This window comes from Macaca fascicularis, chromosome 13 (genome assembly GCF_037993035.2).
Source record: "Macaca fascicularis isolate 582-1 chromosome 13, T2T-MFA8v1.1".
NCBI lineage: Eukaryota > Metazoa > Chordata > Mammalia > Primates > Cercopithecidae > Macaca > Macaca fascicularis.
Genome location: NC_088387.1, coordinates 79,563,398 through 79,578,699, shown reverse-complemented (window position 1 = coordinate 79,578,699; position 15,302 = coordinate 79,563,398). Strand labels below are relative to the sequence as shown.

Below are 15,302 nucleotides of genomic sequence, written 5' to 3'. Positions count from 1 at the left end.
TTTTTAATAATAGAACCTACAGATCGGGCTTAGTGGTTCAGGCCTATAATCCCAACACTTTGGGAGGCCAAGGCAGGAGAACTGCTTGAGGCCAGGAGTTCAAGACCAGAATGGAAACACAGAGAGACCCTGTCTCTACAAAAAAAATGTAAAAATTAGCCAGGCAGTAGGCCATGTGCAGTGGTTCACACCTGTAATCCCAGCACTTTGGGAGGCCAAGGTAGGTGGATCACGAGGTCAGGAGGTCGAGACCAGCCTAGGCAACATGGTGAAATCCTGTCTCTACTGAAAATACAAAAATTAGCTGGGTCTGGGCATGGTGGTACACGCCTGTAATCCCAGCTACTCGGGAGGCTGAGGCACAAGAATCGCTTGAACCCAGGAGGCTGAGGTTGCAGTGAGCCAAGATTACACCATTGCACTCTAGCCTGGGCAACTGAGCGAGACTCCATCTCAAAAAAAAAAAAAGAAAAAAAACACTGTGCGTGGTGATGGTTGCACAATCTGGTAAAAATATCCCAAAAACCACTGAATGTTATGGTATGTGAATTGTATCTCAATAAAGCTATTCTAGGCCAGGCACAGTGGCTCACACCTGTAATCCCAACACTTTGGGAGATGGAGGTACATGGATCACTCCCAAGTCCAGGAGTTCAAGACCAGCCCGCACAACACAGCAAGCTCCCATCTCTACAAAAAATACAAAAATTAGCCGGGCATGGTGTTGTGTGCCTGTAGTCCCAGCTACTTGGGAGGCTAAGGTGGGAGGATCACCAGAGCCAGGGAGGCAGAGATTGCAGTGAGAGGAGATCGTACCACTGCACTCCAGCCTGGGTGACAGAGCAAGACCCTGTCTCGAAAAAAATAAAAATAAAAAAACAGCTGTTCTATTTTTTAATTATGTTATTTCCAGATGTTTGCTATTAAATGTGCTATTAAATGTGTTATTAATTAATATAGAATCCTATTCATTACTAACTGCATATGATGATGGTTATTATTATTAATAAAGAATAGTTCTGACTTTCATATTTTAGAGGGAAACTTGGCAGTATCTATCAAAAAATGTTCAAAGCACAATCCTTTTAACTCAGCTATTTTCCACTTTGGAATTTAGCCTAAATATATACTCACACCAATTTGCAAGGATATATGGAAAAGATTGTGCTCTGCGCCAATGTTTGCCCTTTTGAAAAATTAGTATCAAACTAAACATTTCTCAGCAGAATAGGTGGGGGCATGGGAATCAGAGCCCAGGGCGCCACTGACCCACTATGTGAGTCTGGACATTTTGGATAAACTACCTAATCTCAGGCATAAAACTGGGTAACAGCACTACTTCATAGGACTGTAATGAGACTTAGATGACAAAACACATGTCAGTAGTCAATAAATATTGACTGTTACAATCATTACTATTATCATCAGAAGAGACATTTATTAAATGAATTATGGCCCATCCATGCAATGGAGTCCCATACAAATATTTAAAGAATGGGGGAGATCGATAAGAACTAATATGAAAATAGTTTCTTTTCTTTCTTTCTTTTTGAGACAGGGTCTTGCTCTGTCACCCAAGCTGAAGAGCACTGCTGTTATCACGGCTCACTGCAGCCTCAACCTTCTGGACTCAAGTGAGCCTCCTACCTCAGACTCCTGAGTAGCTGGGATTACAGGAGCATGTCACCACACCTGGCTAAACTTTGTAGAGACGGGATTTTGCCATGTTGCCCAGGCTGGTCTCGAACCCCTGAGCTCAAGTGATCCTCTCGCCTCAGGCGTCCCAAAGTGCTAGGACTACAGGCCTAAGCCTCCGCCCCTGGCATGAAAAGAGTTTCAAAATGTATCATTAAGTAAAAAAGGCCAATTGCTGAACAAGATCATAGAACAATCCCAATTATATATTTAAAAGAGAAAATCTGGGCGCTGTCGCTCACGCCTGTAATCCTAGCATTTTGGGAGGCCAAGGCAGGTGGATCACCTGAGGTCAGGAGTTTGAGACCAGCCTGGCCAACATGGTGAAACTCCATCTCTACTAAAAATACAAAAATTAGCTGGACATGGTGGTGCACGCCTATAGTCCCAGCTACTCGGGAGGCTGAGGCAGGAGAATTGCTTGAACCCAGGAGGGAGAGGTTGCAGTGAGCCGAGGTCGTGCCACTGCACTCCAGCCTGGCAACAGAGCGAGACTCCATCTGAATAAATAAATAATAAAAGAGAAAATCTATATGTGTACATATATGTAATTGTATATACTTGCATGTGTTTGTGTGTGTGTGTGTGTACATGCACATGTGTATATATGTTAATATGTTAATGGAAAGTTTCTCAAAGAATACCCAGAAACTGGGTGATGGGATTGAAGAGACGGGGCAAGTTAACTTTTCACATTTTAACACTTTTTTTTCCAGTGAAGAAAGTTTTAATTTTACAAATATAAAAAGAATAATGTTGAAAATAACTTGCTTACCAAAAAGTAGGAAAAAAAAAAGCACTGTGGTTACAGAAAGGGCACTGACAAAAGAAAGTTTCCACTGAATTCTAAAATTGGCAGCAGCCTATACACATTAAAAGAAACAGTCTACTGTGAAAGAACAGAATTTAACTTAGGTTCTGCGTTATGTTGAATCCTATCAGAGATCTAGTAATTACTGACTTCTGAAAATATCCACCTTATCTGCACAGTAAAAGCACTAAGACTTTCATCTTCAGTTTCAAATATTACTTTTTATTTTTAAATACTTAAAACCTATTGGATTTATACAGTATTGAACTGAAAGGCGATCGAAATAATATAATTGAAATTTAAATTTCCATCACCTGGAGTTTCACTTTGATCATTTAATTTTTTTTAACTGAGGATTAAAATAACACTACAAGAAATTTTAACATTTTTAAAATCTCCTCAAATTCTCACCACCACAACACAAAGCAATACCAATTAAAGATCAAATTCCAACATGAAGCAACTTTTAGAAAAAAATTTCTAAAGAGCAGATCAAAATTACAGCAAGACTTTGCCTGCTAAAGAGCTTTAAATCTCAAACAAGAACACTTCAGCTGAGACTGACTGAGGGGCCAAAGTCTAGGCAAAAGGGACCCAAAAATAAAAGGGACCACTACTTTATAACTGACCTTTCAGAAGTCACAACTTCTCAAAGCCAGCCAGCAAAGAGCATCTTTTTGTTTGTTTGTTTGTTTTGAGACGGAGTCTCGGAGTCTCGATCTGTCACCCAGGCTGGAGTGCAGTGGTGCAATCTCGGCTCACTGCAAGCTCCGCCTCCTGGGTTCACACCATTCTCCCGCCTCAGCCTCCCGAGAAGCTGGGACTACAGGCACCCGCCAAATTTTGTTTTTGTATTTTTAGCAGAGATGGGGTTTCACCGTGTTAGCCAGGATGGTCTCGATCTCCTGACCTCGTGATCCACCCACCTCGGCCTCCCAGAGTGCTGGGATTACAGGCATGAGCCACCATGCCCAGCAAATGCTTAGTCATTTTAAAAAACAACTTGTCTATATGTTAAAATGCCAAAAAGTACATTAATCTCCTTGGCAGTGTCAGAATAATACTCAGATGTTACTAGAAGGCAAACTGCCTGAAAAATCTAGTTTATCTTAATAATCAGGTAAAACATTAAGAACATCACCATTCTAAGATTAATTAGTTACTAAAGTTGTTTATCAAGGGAGATTGTCAATGAGTTCACTATTATCTTTAACAGCTGAGACAGTCCTCTCAATGAGGACTAAACTCAGTTGTAAAGTAAGGAAAGACGTCTACGATCCTTCTCCCACCAACATGCTGGAGATTCCTCTTCCAGAGTCTCCTCCCCACAATATCCCCAAATGGGAAGCAGATCCTGTAGAAAAAGAACTGGATTCAGGCTTATTGTGTGTGAGTCAAAGTAGTCAAGCGAGAGGGACCCCAATGCCTATAGGCCCTAGCACAGCTTCACACAATAAATATCTCACACACTCTCCTAGTCCTGGTAGGTGAGCTGTCATTAATGACAATAACACCCACATAATTCACCTGAATCCAGTCACTTCTCACTGTATCCACTGCTATTCCCTTAGATCAAGGTCCACTTGCTCTCAGCTGCCAGGTCTCTCCACATCTGCTGTTGACCCTCCCTTCATTCTCTACCCAGTGGTGTTTTTAAAACACATATCATAGTTTTTCTCTGCTTAAAACCTTCCAAAGGCCTCCCTGTCACACTTGGAAGAAAATCCAAACTCCTTCCCATGGCACATAGGCCCTGCCTGATAGGCCCCATTGCCTTCCAACTTCATCTACCCTTAGAACAAACTATAGCCCACATGGGCCTTCCTTCTGTCCAGTAGACAAGCCCAGTCCATTGCCATCTCAGTGGCATCTTTGCATTAGCTGCTCCCTCTTCCCAGAACACTCCCTTCCCTCTTCCCAAGGCTGCCTCTTTCTTACACTCAGGACTCAACTCACATCACCTTTCACAATCTGAAATTCTTCTTATTTGCTTACTGTGCTGTCTGCTACTATCACCACTAACTACCCAGCTCCATGATAGCAGGAATCCTTTGTAGGAACCTCTGTGCCCATAGTGTCTGGCACAGCACCTGGCACGATCACAGGAGCTCAAGAGTTGATGAATGGTTAGAATTCACAATTATTGGTCGGGCATGGTGGCTCACTCCTGTAATCCCAGCACTTCTGGGAGGCTGAGGCAGGTGGATCACGAGGTCAGGAGTTTGAGACCGGCCTGGCCAATATGGTGAAACCCCGTCTCTACTAAAAACACAAAAATTAGCCAGGCGTGGTGGTGGACGCCTGTAATCCCAGCTAGTTGGGAGGCTGAGGCAGGAGAATCACTTGAACCCAGGAGGCAGAGGTTGCAGTGAGCTGAGATCGTGCCACTGCATTCCAGCCTGAGTGCAGGCTTTTTTTTTTTTTTGACAGAGTCTCGCTCTGTTGCCCGGGTTGGAGTGCAGTGGCGTGATCTCTGCTCACTGCAAGCTCCGCTTCCCGGGTTCACACTATTCTCCTGCCTCAGCCTCCCGAGTAAATAGGACTACAGGTGCCCGCCACCATGCCTGGCTAATTTTTTATATTTTTTATAGAGATGGGGTTTCACCGTGTTAGCCAGGATGGTCTCGATCTCCTGACCTCATGATCCACCTGCCTCGGCCTCCCAAAGTGCTGGGATTATAGGCATGAGCCACCACGCCCGGCTCACAATTTTTTTTTTAATCATTATGTATTTTTTCTCAACAAATAGATAGTAAAAGTGCAGCTACTATGTTTTAGGCAATTGCAGTTTTCTTTTAATGGGGTCCTAAATTAGAAAACAAAGTATTTGCAACTCACATCATAAAAAGAGCTAATTTCTTTTTTTTTGTTTTTTTTTTTTTTTGAGATGGAGTCTTGCGCTGTCACTAAGGCTGGAGTGCAGTGGCATTAGCTCACCTCACTGCAACCTTAATATTTTTTTTAATCTTCAAACTAAGAAAGTCATTGACAAAATGAGAAAAAGGTATAGATATCTTATTTTTAAAAGCAAGATAAATGACTCCTCAATATATGTAAAGATACAAAAATGACAAACCAAAAACTAGTAACTTTGGTTACATCTAGGGAAAAGAACTGAATGGCTGGGAAAATTGAGAAAGGCTTAGCTTTGTAGCTTTTAGATTTTGAACCATTCTTATATGATTATTAACGATCTAGACAGATCAATTTAAAAGGATTATCCTCATACATAAAAAGTTATAAATTATTGATTTGGAAGACCTAAGATTTCTTCCAAACTTCAGATTGTGCACTGTGCCAAAATTTCAGAGGTTCATAAAAGTAAACCATCTTCTTATCTTTATTCCTTTTGTACCATTAAGTACTTGATACCATTAAGTACCATTAAGTTTCTTGATTTTTTTATTGTTGTTTTGTTTTGAGACAGGGTCTCCCTGCTGCCTAGGCTGGAGTGCAGTTGTACAACCATAGTTCACTGCAGCCTTCAACTCCTGGGCTCAGGTGATCCTCCCACCTCAGTCTCTGGAGTAGCTGGGACTATAGGCTGTTTCCTGATAGACCTTTTTCTTTTTCTTTTCTTTTTTTTTTTGAGACTGAGTCTCACTTTATCGCCCAGGCTGGAGTGCAGTGGTGCGATCTCGGCTCGCTGCAACCTCTCCCTCCCTGATGCAAGCGATTCTCCTCCCTCAGTCTCCCGAGTAGCTGCGATTACAGGCAGACACCACCACACTTGGCTAATTTTTGTATTTTTAGTAGAGACGGGGTTTCACCATGTTGGCCAGGTTGGTCTTGAACTCCTGACCTTAGGTGATCCACCTGCCAAGCTCGGCCTCCCAAAGAGCTGGAATTACACAGGTGAGCCACTGAGCTCGGCCTGATAGACCTTTTTCTTACTCTAGCACAGGATTCTGTCTGCTTCAACTGAGAGTTCTGGCAACTAAAGCCCACTGCTTGACCCCAAACAGCTTTTTTTTTTTTTTTTGGAGACAGAGTCTCTCTGTCACCCAGGATGGAGTGCAATGGTGCCATCTCGGCTTACTGTAACTTCCCCCTCCCAGGTTCAAGCGATTCTCCCACCTCAGCCTCCCAAGTAGCTGGGATTACAGACACCCGCCATCACGCCCAGCTAATTTTTGTATTTTTGTAGAGACGGGGTTTCACCACGTTGGCCAGGTTGGCCTTGAACTCCTGACCTCAGGTGATCCACCTGCCTCGGCCTCCCAAAATGCTGGGATTACAGGCGTGAGCCACCATGCCCGGCCCCAAACAGTATTGTATTGTATTGTATTGTATTGTATTGTATTGTATTGTATTGTATTGTATTGTATTGTATTGTATTGTATTGTATTGTATTGTATTGTATTCTACTCTATTCTACTCTATTCTACTCTATTCTACTCTATTCTATTCTATTCTATTCTATTCTATATTCTATTTTATTCTATTTCATTTTATTTTATTTTTGAGATGGAGTTTCACTCTTTTTGCCCAGGCTGGAGTGCAATGGTGCAATCTCAGCTCACCACAATCTCCGCCTCCCTAGTTCAAGCAATCCTCCTGCCGCAGCCTCCTGGATAACTGGGATTACAGGCATGTGCCACCACCCCAGCTAATTTTGTATTTTTAGTAGACACGGGGTTTCTCCATGTTGGTCAGGCTGGTCTTGAACGCCCGACCTCAGGTGATCCACCTGCCTCGGCCTCCCAAAGTGCTGGGATTACAAGCGTGAACTACCACACCCAGATACCAAACAGCATTTTAAACTACACAATAGAAGATACAGTTCTGGAAAGTTCTGTTTTGAAATGTTATATACACAATAGACACTTATGGTTCCTGAATAGCAATTTTTGTGGTAGTGGAGAAATGGAGGAGAAATGACAACTCTGGCAAGTACTAAGAATTATTTCCTAGTATTTCAGCTAGGCACAGTGGCTCACACCTGTAATCCCAACATTTTGGGAGGCCAAGGTGGCAGGATTGCTTGAAGCCAGGAGTTCAAGACAGGTCTGGGCAACACAGTAAGACCCCATCTCGAAGGCCTGACCTTGTGATCCACCCACCTCGGCCTCCCAAAGTGCTGGGATTACAGGAGTGAGTCACCGCGCCTGGCCTGTAAGACCCCATCTCTACAAAAAATGTTCTTAATTCACGGGGCATGGTGGCTCATGCCTGTGGTCCCAGCTACTCTGAGGCTGAGGTGGGAGAATCACCTGAGTCCAGGAGTTCTAGGCTGCAGTGGGCTATGATCGCACCACTGCACTCTGGCCTGGGTGACAGAGTTAGATCTCTTCTCAATCAATCAACAAAAATACAAAATAAAAGATGTTTTAATGAGAAACAGTACAAGAGAATTTACCGGCCTTCTAGGGCTTTTTATCTAATCTAGCTTAAGAGCTAGGACATGTTTATATGAAAGTATAACCACCATGCTAAGAAGGATATCATAATTGCCAAATAAATAGTACAAATAAGCAATTACTTAAGGAGTTCAGGAGGAAACATCACATCTACTAGGGTAATCAGTAAATGCTTCAAGAGAGGAATAGAATCTGAACTGGGCTCGATGAATAATCCAATTTCAGCAGCTAGGCATTGCACAGTAAGGGACATTTGTGTGGCTCAGGAACAAGTAAGCAGGCCAGGCTGGACAAATGAAGACTGCAAGAGGCAGGCGATACTCTTAACTCCTGGGAAGTCCACTTCATCAGTCCCTGATGCCTGTGTCCTTCCAATGCCCTGGATTAACTTTGACTCTCCTTGTATTTTCCAGAGTTGTTGTTTCTCCATTTCTCCACCACCACAAAGCCATCCAAGCTCTCATCCCCTCACTCTGGGAAGATTTCCAACTCATCTTCTTGTGTACAATCTTCCCTCTCTCCAAATCACGGAACACATGCACCTCATGCACTACTTTATATGCATAACCCATTTACCCCAAACACAAAACTGGCCAAGGGCTAGCCACTGCCAGTAAAATAAAATTATTCTCCCTGGAATTCAAGGCCTTCTATCATCTGCTCTCTATCCACCTCTCACTCCATCACTGGACTCAAGCTTCCACAAACATCATATACAAGTTTCATGCCCATGATGTTCCTTTTATCCTAAAAAATCTCTTTATTTTGTTCCGAGGCAGGGCGCACATGGTTGTGCAGGTTGCATTAACTAGAATTTATATAAATGACACTCCCTGGCCAGGTGTGGTGGCTCACACCTGTAATCCCAGCACTTTGGAAGGCCGACCCAGGCGGATCACCTGAGGTCAGGAGTTTGAGACCAGCCTGACCAACATGGAGAAAGCCCATCTCTACCAAAAATGCAAAAAATAAAATAAAATAAAATAAATGACACTCCCTGCTAGTTTGGGCAGTGCACAACCTCTGCAACCTTCCAACCATGGTTTGTTTCCATCCTCCATCACCTTAAAGGCCTTCTCCAAACAACTGAACTCTCAGAAATCAATGTGCCTCTGATTCCTACATCACCAACTTGACACCAGCTTTTCTTTACAACAGAAAGTTACAATATTTGGAACACCAGCAGTACCTTGAACATAGCAGATACTCAAAAGATGTTTGCAAACTATGATGGAGTAAGTCAAGAACGGCAGGTTGTCATCAAACTGTAAAGAGCTTTGAAGGCCAAGAAAGAAGTTTTGGCTTTATTTGGCAGATGCGAAATATAGTCAAATAATGAGAATGATGTTTTGGAAAGACTAATCTCAGCAACCACAAGCAAGCAGGGTTTTAGCGACTATATGTAAAGTGACAGCTTAAGGGCCCTCTCTGTTGGAGGGCAGAGGGAGCTTCCTCTGTAATAAGCAGCATCCTCATTCAGCCATTCTGCAGTTTATCTGTTTGGGATTGCAGATATTGGTTTTCATATACCTACACTCAGAGAAGCTAAAACTGGGCCATTAAGCCAAGAAAAACATGCTTTTGCTTGAAATATCTAAGTATCTAGGAAACAGCTCTGACTTGAATAATTATACACATACATAAAATACATATACACAAATAAGCATTACTTTTCCTTTCTCCCTTCACTTATTTTGCAGTCTCCCTCTTTTCCATCTCTGTGTCTTCCCTTTTTTGTTTCTTGTGTTTCTCTCCCTAAAATTACTATCCATTTCTCTCATTTCTTTACAAATGCTTTACATTAATGATCTCCATATGGCCCTTTCCCTCTCCTAAAACACCTTCCCTCCCCCTAAGATTATATTTGAGGTATTTTACTGGTTTTGCTCATATAGTAGCTCAGTCAACTCCCTCTTTATCTGTACTAATAATAATTCAATTCTCCTGTTTCCTTTGCTAATGTAGCTCAAACCTTCACTAACCTTAGAATTCTACAGTTACTAGAGAATAAAAATTTCAAGTCCATTTTCCCAACGCCCTCCTTAAAAAAAAAAAAAAAAAAAAAAAAAAAAAGGGCATTTATTTAGGTAAATAAATTAATTTCATTGTATTGTTGGAGTACCAAATAAGTAATTCTTATCTGTAAATTCAAAACTGTTAGAACCTAATTCACTAAACAAAATGAGTTTCCTAATGAATTTCCTTTCAAAGCATGTATCTTGGATTTCAAGTCAAGAAGAAATAATAGACTCCGTGGTACTAGACAATTTTATTTACTTCTTAGATTTGTATAAAAATCCTTACTCCCTACGGGAAAAATATCATGTAGAAGTAATTCACTGCAATAGCAAGACCGCCATTCCGAACATGTACCTGCCCATCAGGAAAAGATGACAGAGCACAACCTTAAATTTAAAGAGAATGGAAGGAGGATCTTAAGACAGTGTCAAACAGATAAACTATAATATGCAGTTTGGGTTCTGTGCCCCAAAAGGCTGTCTTCTTTGAAAGTCCACCCTTAGTCTGCTTATTCCTCCCACCGAATATGCTCACTTGTACTAAAAACAGGACAGTGCTATAACCACTGAAAGGTAAGACAGTCTAAGAAAAGACTGCAATATTTTCCCATTCATCCTAGTAAAGTGAAAAAAAAAAAAAAAAAAAAATCACCCAAATACTGTTTTCTGGATTTAGGACAGTTTAGAGTTTTCTCTGCTCTCAAGGTCATGGTTTTTTCCCTTCCCATACTACAGACCCTCTGAAAGTCGCAGTGTGAATCTTTGATACCAAACGGTGGACAAGAGCTTTGCTAACTCCACACTTTGTAGGAAAGCGGGGGAGAAAAGGGCACAGACATTCATTATTGAGGGTCTATCGGTAAATTAACCTCCTTTATAACAATTCCATTACAGCACATACTACGCCAGGGGCAGAGTGTATAGAATGTGTGGAGAGTGCACATTTCACCATAACAAGAATTCATCTTTCCAAACACTACCAAAAATTGGCAAATAATTAAAACTGCGCTTAGTTCAAGGCTTAATTGTTGAACCCTAACAATAAAAGTTCAGAAAAATCTAATTAGCAGGTTGCTCTCTGCTCAAAAGTAAACTACAAAGAGGGGACGTTTGTCTATCTCTACACGCCCCTCCCCATGCCTGGGGATTTCGCCCTCAAGAGGTGCGTCTAGTGCAAGGGCCAGAACCCGCTGATGCCCCGGACAACGCGGTGGGAGTGGGGACCGACCCGTCCCGTAGTTGGCCACGCCTGGGGCCTCGCTGGGTCGCGCACCCCGCTGGCTCGGTCGCCCGGAGGCGGACAGAACGGAGACGGGACTGACGGACGGCACGGACAGACGCGACAGGACGGACGGGACGGGCAGAGAAGCAGTGCGTCCTACCCGGAGGGCTCCCTCCCAGGGCCGGCGGAGTACCTGCTCCGGTCATCCAGGCTGCGGTTGTCGGCTGCTGCGTTGCGCCAGTCGGGCAACGTGCTGGCGCACAGCACAACCATGGACACTATCACGAACACCACCGATACGCTGGCCAGGATCTGCGCGGCCAGCGACGACGTGGGCTCCTCGAAGGTCCGCCGCATGCGCTCCAGCCAGCGCCTGGAGGGAGCCGCCTCGGCCCCGCCGGGGCGCGCCTCGTCGCGGCCCAGCACGCCCGGCTCGTCCGCTGAGTAGAAGGTGTAGGTGTCGGACATGCGGTCGTCGAGGCGGCGCTGGCAGCAGTACTCGAGGTGCGCGCCCTCTAGGCCCCAGTAGATCATCTCGTTGTAGAAGGAGAGCTCGCACATCCGTGGCGCGAACCGCAACTTGCCGTGGCCGCGCACGTAGAGCAGGATGAAGCCGAAGGCCTCCGAGTGCCGGTCGAAGAAGTATTCGTTGCGCTCGCGGTCGTAGTCGTCGCACACCTCGAGCACGTCGCGCTCGGAGCGGCAGCCGTGCAGCCGGCTCACGCGGCGCAGCGGGAAGTCCTTCAGCAGCTCCCGAGACAGCGAGTACCGGGCGCCGCCCACGTTCAGCACCACCGAGGCCGCCCCGCTGCGCCCGAAGGTCATGGCTGGCCGCCCGGGGGACCTTCGGCCCGAGGGCCCCGCTGCAGCTCCCCCCACAGCCGCCACGCGGGACCTGCCTGCCCGTGGCCGACGGGGGAGCCCGCCGTCGGGGCCCGCGCTCCCTCGGGGCTCCGCTCCTGCCTTCCGCTGGCCCGGGAATCCCTGGGCTCGAGTCTCTCTGGCAGCGCAGGCGGCGCTGCTAGCGGCGCGCCCTCCGCCCCGCGGTACCTGCGGGTGGCCGGGGAGTCCCCGCCGGCGCCAGCGCTGCGCCCCACCGGCTGGAAACGCGGCTGTGTCCGCGCCGCCGCCCCTCGCGCCCGAGGGCTACCCACTCCGAGGCCCCGGTGCCCTCTCCCAGGCCGCGGCGCCGACCCCCTGAGGGGTGCGGGCGCCGAATGGAGGCGCCGGGGCGGGATAGCTCCCCGTCTCCCGCGCTCCCTGCGGCCGCGGATCCGGCGGCCGCCCCGCCGCCGTCCAGAGGCAAGAGGCAAAGTGAGCGGGTTCGGAGGCGGCGAGGAGCCGGCTCGCGGCGGCGGGGGCGGGGCCTCTGTGCCGTCCTCCTCCTCGCCCGCCGGCTCCGCGCGCGCGGCTCACCTCCCTCCGCGCCGCCCTCCGCTTCCCGCCCGCGCCCGCACCCGCACCTCCCCGGCTCGCTTGGGCTGGGATTCCCGGGCGCCCCGCCCTGGACCTCGGGCTCCCGGCCTCGTGACGCCGTCCTCCCCCTCCGCTCCCGCCCGTAGTGGCGGGGAGGGGTCCGCAGGGTGGGGGAGCGGGGAGCCCAGCGGCCGGGATGCCTGCTCCCGCGTCCCGCCCCGGGCCATCGGGATGACTTGGACAGTCCCTAAGGGCCCTTTTAACAGCCCTGGTTCAAAGCCCAGTGTGGACTCGGGTGCGGGGACAGACGGCGTTTGGAGAGCTTTTTCCAGAAACTGTCCGGAGCCCAGCTCGCGTTCTGAGATCGCCCCTAAGGATTTCTCAGGGAAGGCATCCCAGCCACGGCTTTTCCTGCCGACTTTGCTCTTCCTCCCGCCGCGCGGGGCGACCCACGTACCGCGTGCTCCGAGGGCGGCTACACGCCCCAGCCCCCAGCCTTGGTGCCGCCTGCCAGCCCGCGGAGGGGAGCGGCCCCTGACCCGGCCCCCACGTTCTGGGGCGCGTGTCCTGAGAAGGCGCCTACATGTGGCACGTCTGGACCCTCTCGAGATGCTGCCCTTAGTGTGGGATGAAAGTCTGGGGAGGAACCCCTTGTCACCGGCAAAAACAGCCTTTCACGTGGTCTTCGTCTGCATCCTCCTTTTCAAAATATCTTGATTTCCCCCGCGGACCCCTGACCCGGCTGCAGCACCGGCCCTCCGAGTGAGAAGAGCCCCCTGAAGGCTCCGCAGAGCGATCTATCCCGCGCTCTTGTCCGTGCCCAGAGAGTGGGTTCCACTTGGCAGGGATGATTTGAAACTGCTACCAGCAATTCATTCACCTGACACCCGACACCAGCAGTCCAGCCCACCGGAGGCGAGACAGGTGAGTTGTAAGGCGAACCGTGTTAGATGCAAAACAAATATTAGAAGAAAAAAAATAAGGGTGGGGTAGGGTGAGATGCGGTCATCTGACCACAGGGTAACCTGGCTGGTTAAAGGGAAGGGTTATTCTTTGCCCTCCTCCGCTTTTCATAATTTTGTAAGATTGTCCGGTGCCCGCTAGAGGTCACCAAACGGAGTCCTTTTGCGCTGGTTAAGTGGATTCCTAGTGAAAAGGCAGACAACTGAAAATGTGAGTGCTGTCTCACATAAAATAAAATCACTCTGGGTAGCTTCTTAAAGAATGAAAATCTCTGTGAGTTGTTTATCCCCAGACTTGGATAATTTATTTTAAGAGCACTTAACGTGATTAAAAGCTCAAAAACGAGTTATTTGCTACTTTAGTATCTACTAAATACTTTGCTATTTAGTATCTATTTTGCTATTTAGTATCTACTAGGTAGATACTGCTACTTTGCTATTTAGTATCTAAGTAGATACTAAACAAGAAAAATATCCGTAAGAAAGTGAGTTTCAAGACAGAACTGGAGGTGCTGATGGCCATGAGTTGGCACAGAGAAAGGACAAAATATTCCTGGTAGCAAAATCTCGAATGTGGAGGTTTAAAGTCTATGAAAAGTATAATGCACTTGCCCACTGAAACAATGGAGATCTCAACTGCAGCATTTAGATTGAATCCTATAATCTATGGAATCCCTGGAGGTTTTAATAGCAGAAATTGCCTGATGAAAGCTTTATTACAGGCAGATGCCTTTGCACTTTGGGTCATTCTAAGGAGAAGGTCATTTCAGTAACCCAGGAATGGGATCCCCAACCCCATGTCTGTGAGGATGAAGAAGGGTCTGTTCTGAGAAACACTGAGACCAAGAACTTTTCAGGTCTTGAAGATGGATTTGTTGTAGGACGTGAGGATGGGGAAAAGTTTGCAGATGTGAGCCAGAGATGAGCCTGGCTTCACACCAAGAGCCAATTCATCAGGAAGCTGTTAAAAAATACTTTCTAGAAGCATCACAAGCAATAGAAGACAGAACTATAGTGTCAGTTGTTTGCTCCAACGTTATTATAGGGTTTATTTCCTGTGTTCTCTCTGTAGAATCCCTCTACTGTCTGTTGATTGTACCAGTGGAAGAAATATCTCATTTTAAATTAAATTTGAGCTTAGAAAACAAATTAATTTGATGACAATACAATGTGTGCCTCCTAGGTATATTTTCATAAGATTTCTTAGATAGGTTTAAATCATTTCATTTGTTTCAAGAGTAATATTTTTATTTGATTTTAATATCATCAACCACTGCTGCAGCAGTAATACCCAAATCATTTTCTTAAACAAAGAAAACAGTGATGCAGAAATGATAGGCTTGTCTCAATATAATCTGGTTTAGAGAGCGTTCTTAAAGCCAATTCTATTCCCTTGTACTTTGAGAAGATAATGTTGTGAATTATTACATCTAAATTCTCTCCTAGACTCAGGATGATATTTAGGCTCTTCATATCTAAACCTTTGGAATGCATTACAATTTAAAGGTAGAATTTTAGAGGTTGAAAGAACCTAGAGGTTTTCTAGTTTCAGAAACTAGGAAAAAAAAAAAAAAAAAGCAAATAATTACTCCCATTTTTTTCTCCCCTCCGAAGTTACAAAGCTTCAGAGATGTGGCTGTAACTTGCCCGAGCTTCTCCAGCAGCAGCATCCTGGCAGAGGCTAGAATCAGGTTTTCTAATGTCGAACTCTGCTCACTCTGTTTCCAGGGCCTGGATTGCTGCCACAACCTTCTGCCTCATCTCTTTGCACTCCAGTTCTTTCCTGTCTCTATGAATTCTGAGTAAGACCACCAGAGA

The 15,302-nt window shown here is 46.1% G+C and overlaps 2 protein-coding genes across 5 annotated transcripts in view; one reads left to right on the top strand and one right to left on the bottom strand.

The window, feature by feature from the left end:
• Nucleotides 1-12,417, bottom strand: part of KCNG3 (potassium voltage-gated channel modifier subfamily G member 3) — a 56,968-nt gene extending 44,551 nt beyond the window's left edge. Inside the window, exon 1 of one of the 2 annotated variants that reach the window (XM_005576014.5) lies at nt 11,267-12,417. In XM_005576014.5, the coding sequence (XP_005576071.1) occupies nt 11,267-11,931 (665 nt within the window). In that variant the 5' untranslated portion in view covers nt 11,932-12,417. The remainder of the gene's footprint in view (nt 1-11,266) is intronic. The other variant, XM_005576015.5, reaches the window with a different exon arrangement.
• A 132-nt stretch (nt 12,418-12,549) lies between these two features.
• MTA3 (metastasis associated 1 family member 3) overlaps nt 12,550-15,302 on the top strand; it is a 267,789-nt gene continuing 265,036 nt past the window's right edge. For all 3 annotated transcript variants that reach the window (XM_074011901.1, XM_074011898.1, XM_074011897.1), the window contains exon 1: nt 12,550-13,446. The gene's annotated coding sequence lies outside the window, so the exon portion shown is untranslated. The remainder of the gene's footprint in view (nt 13,447-15,302) is intronic.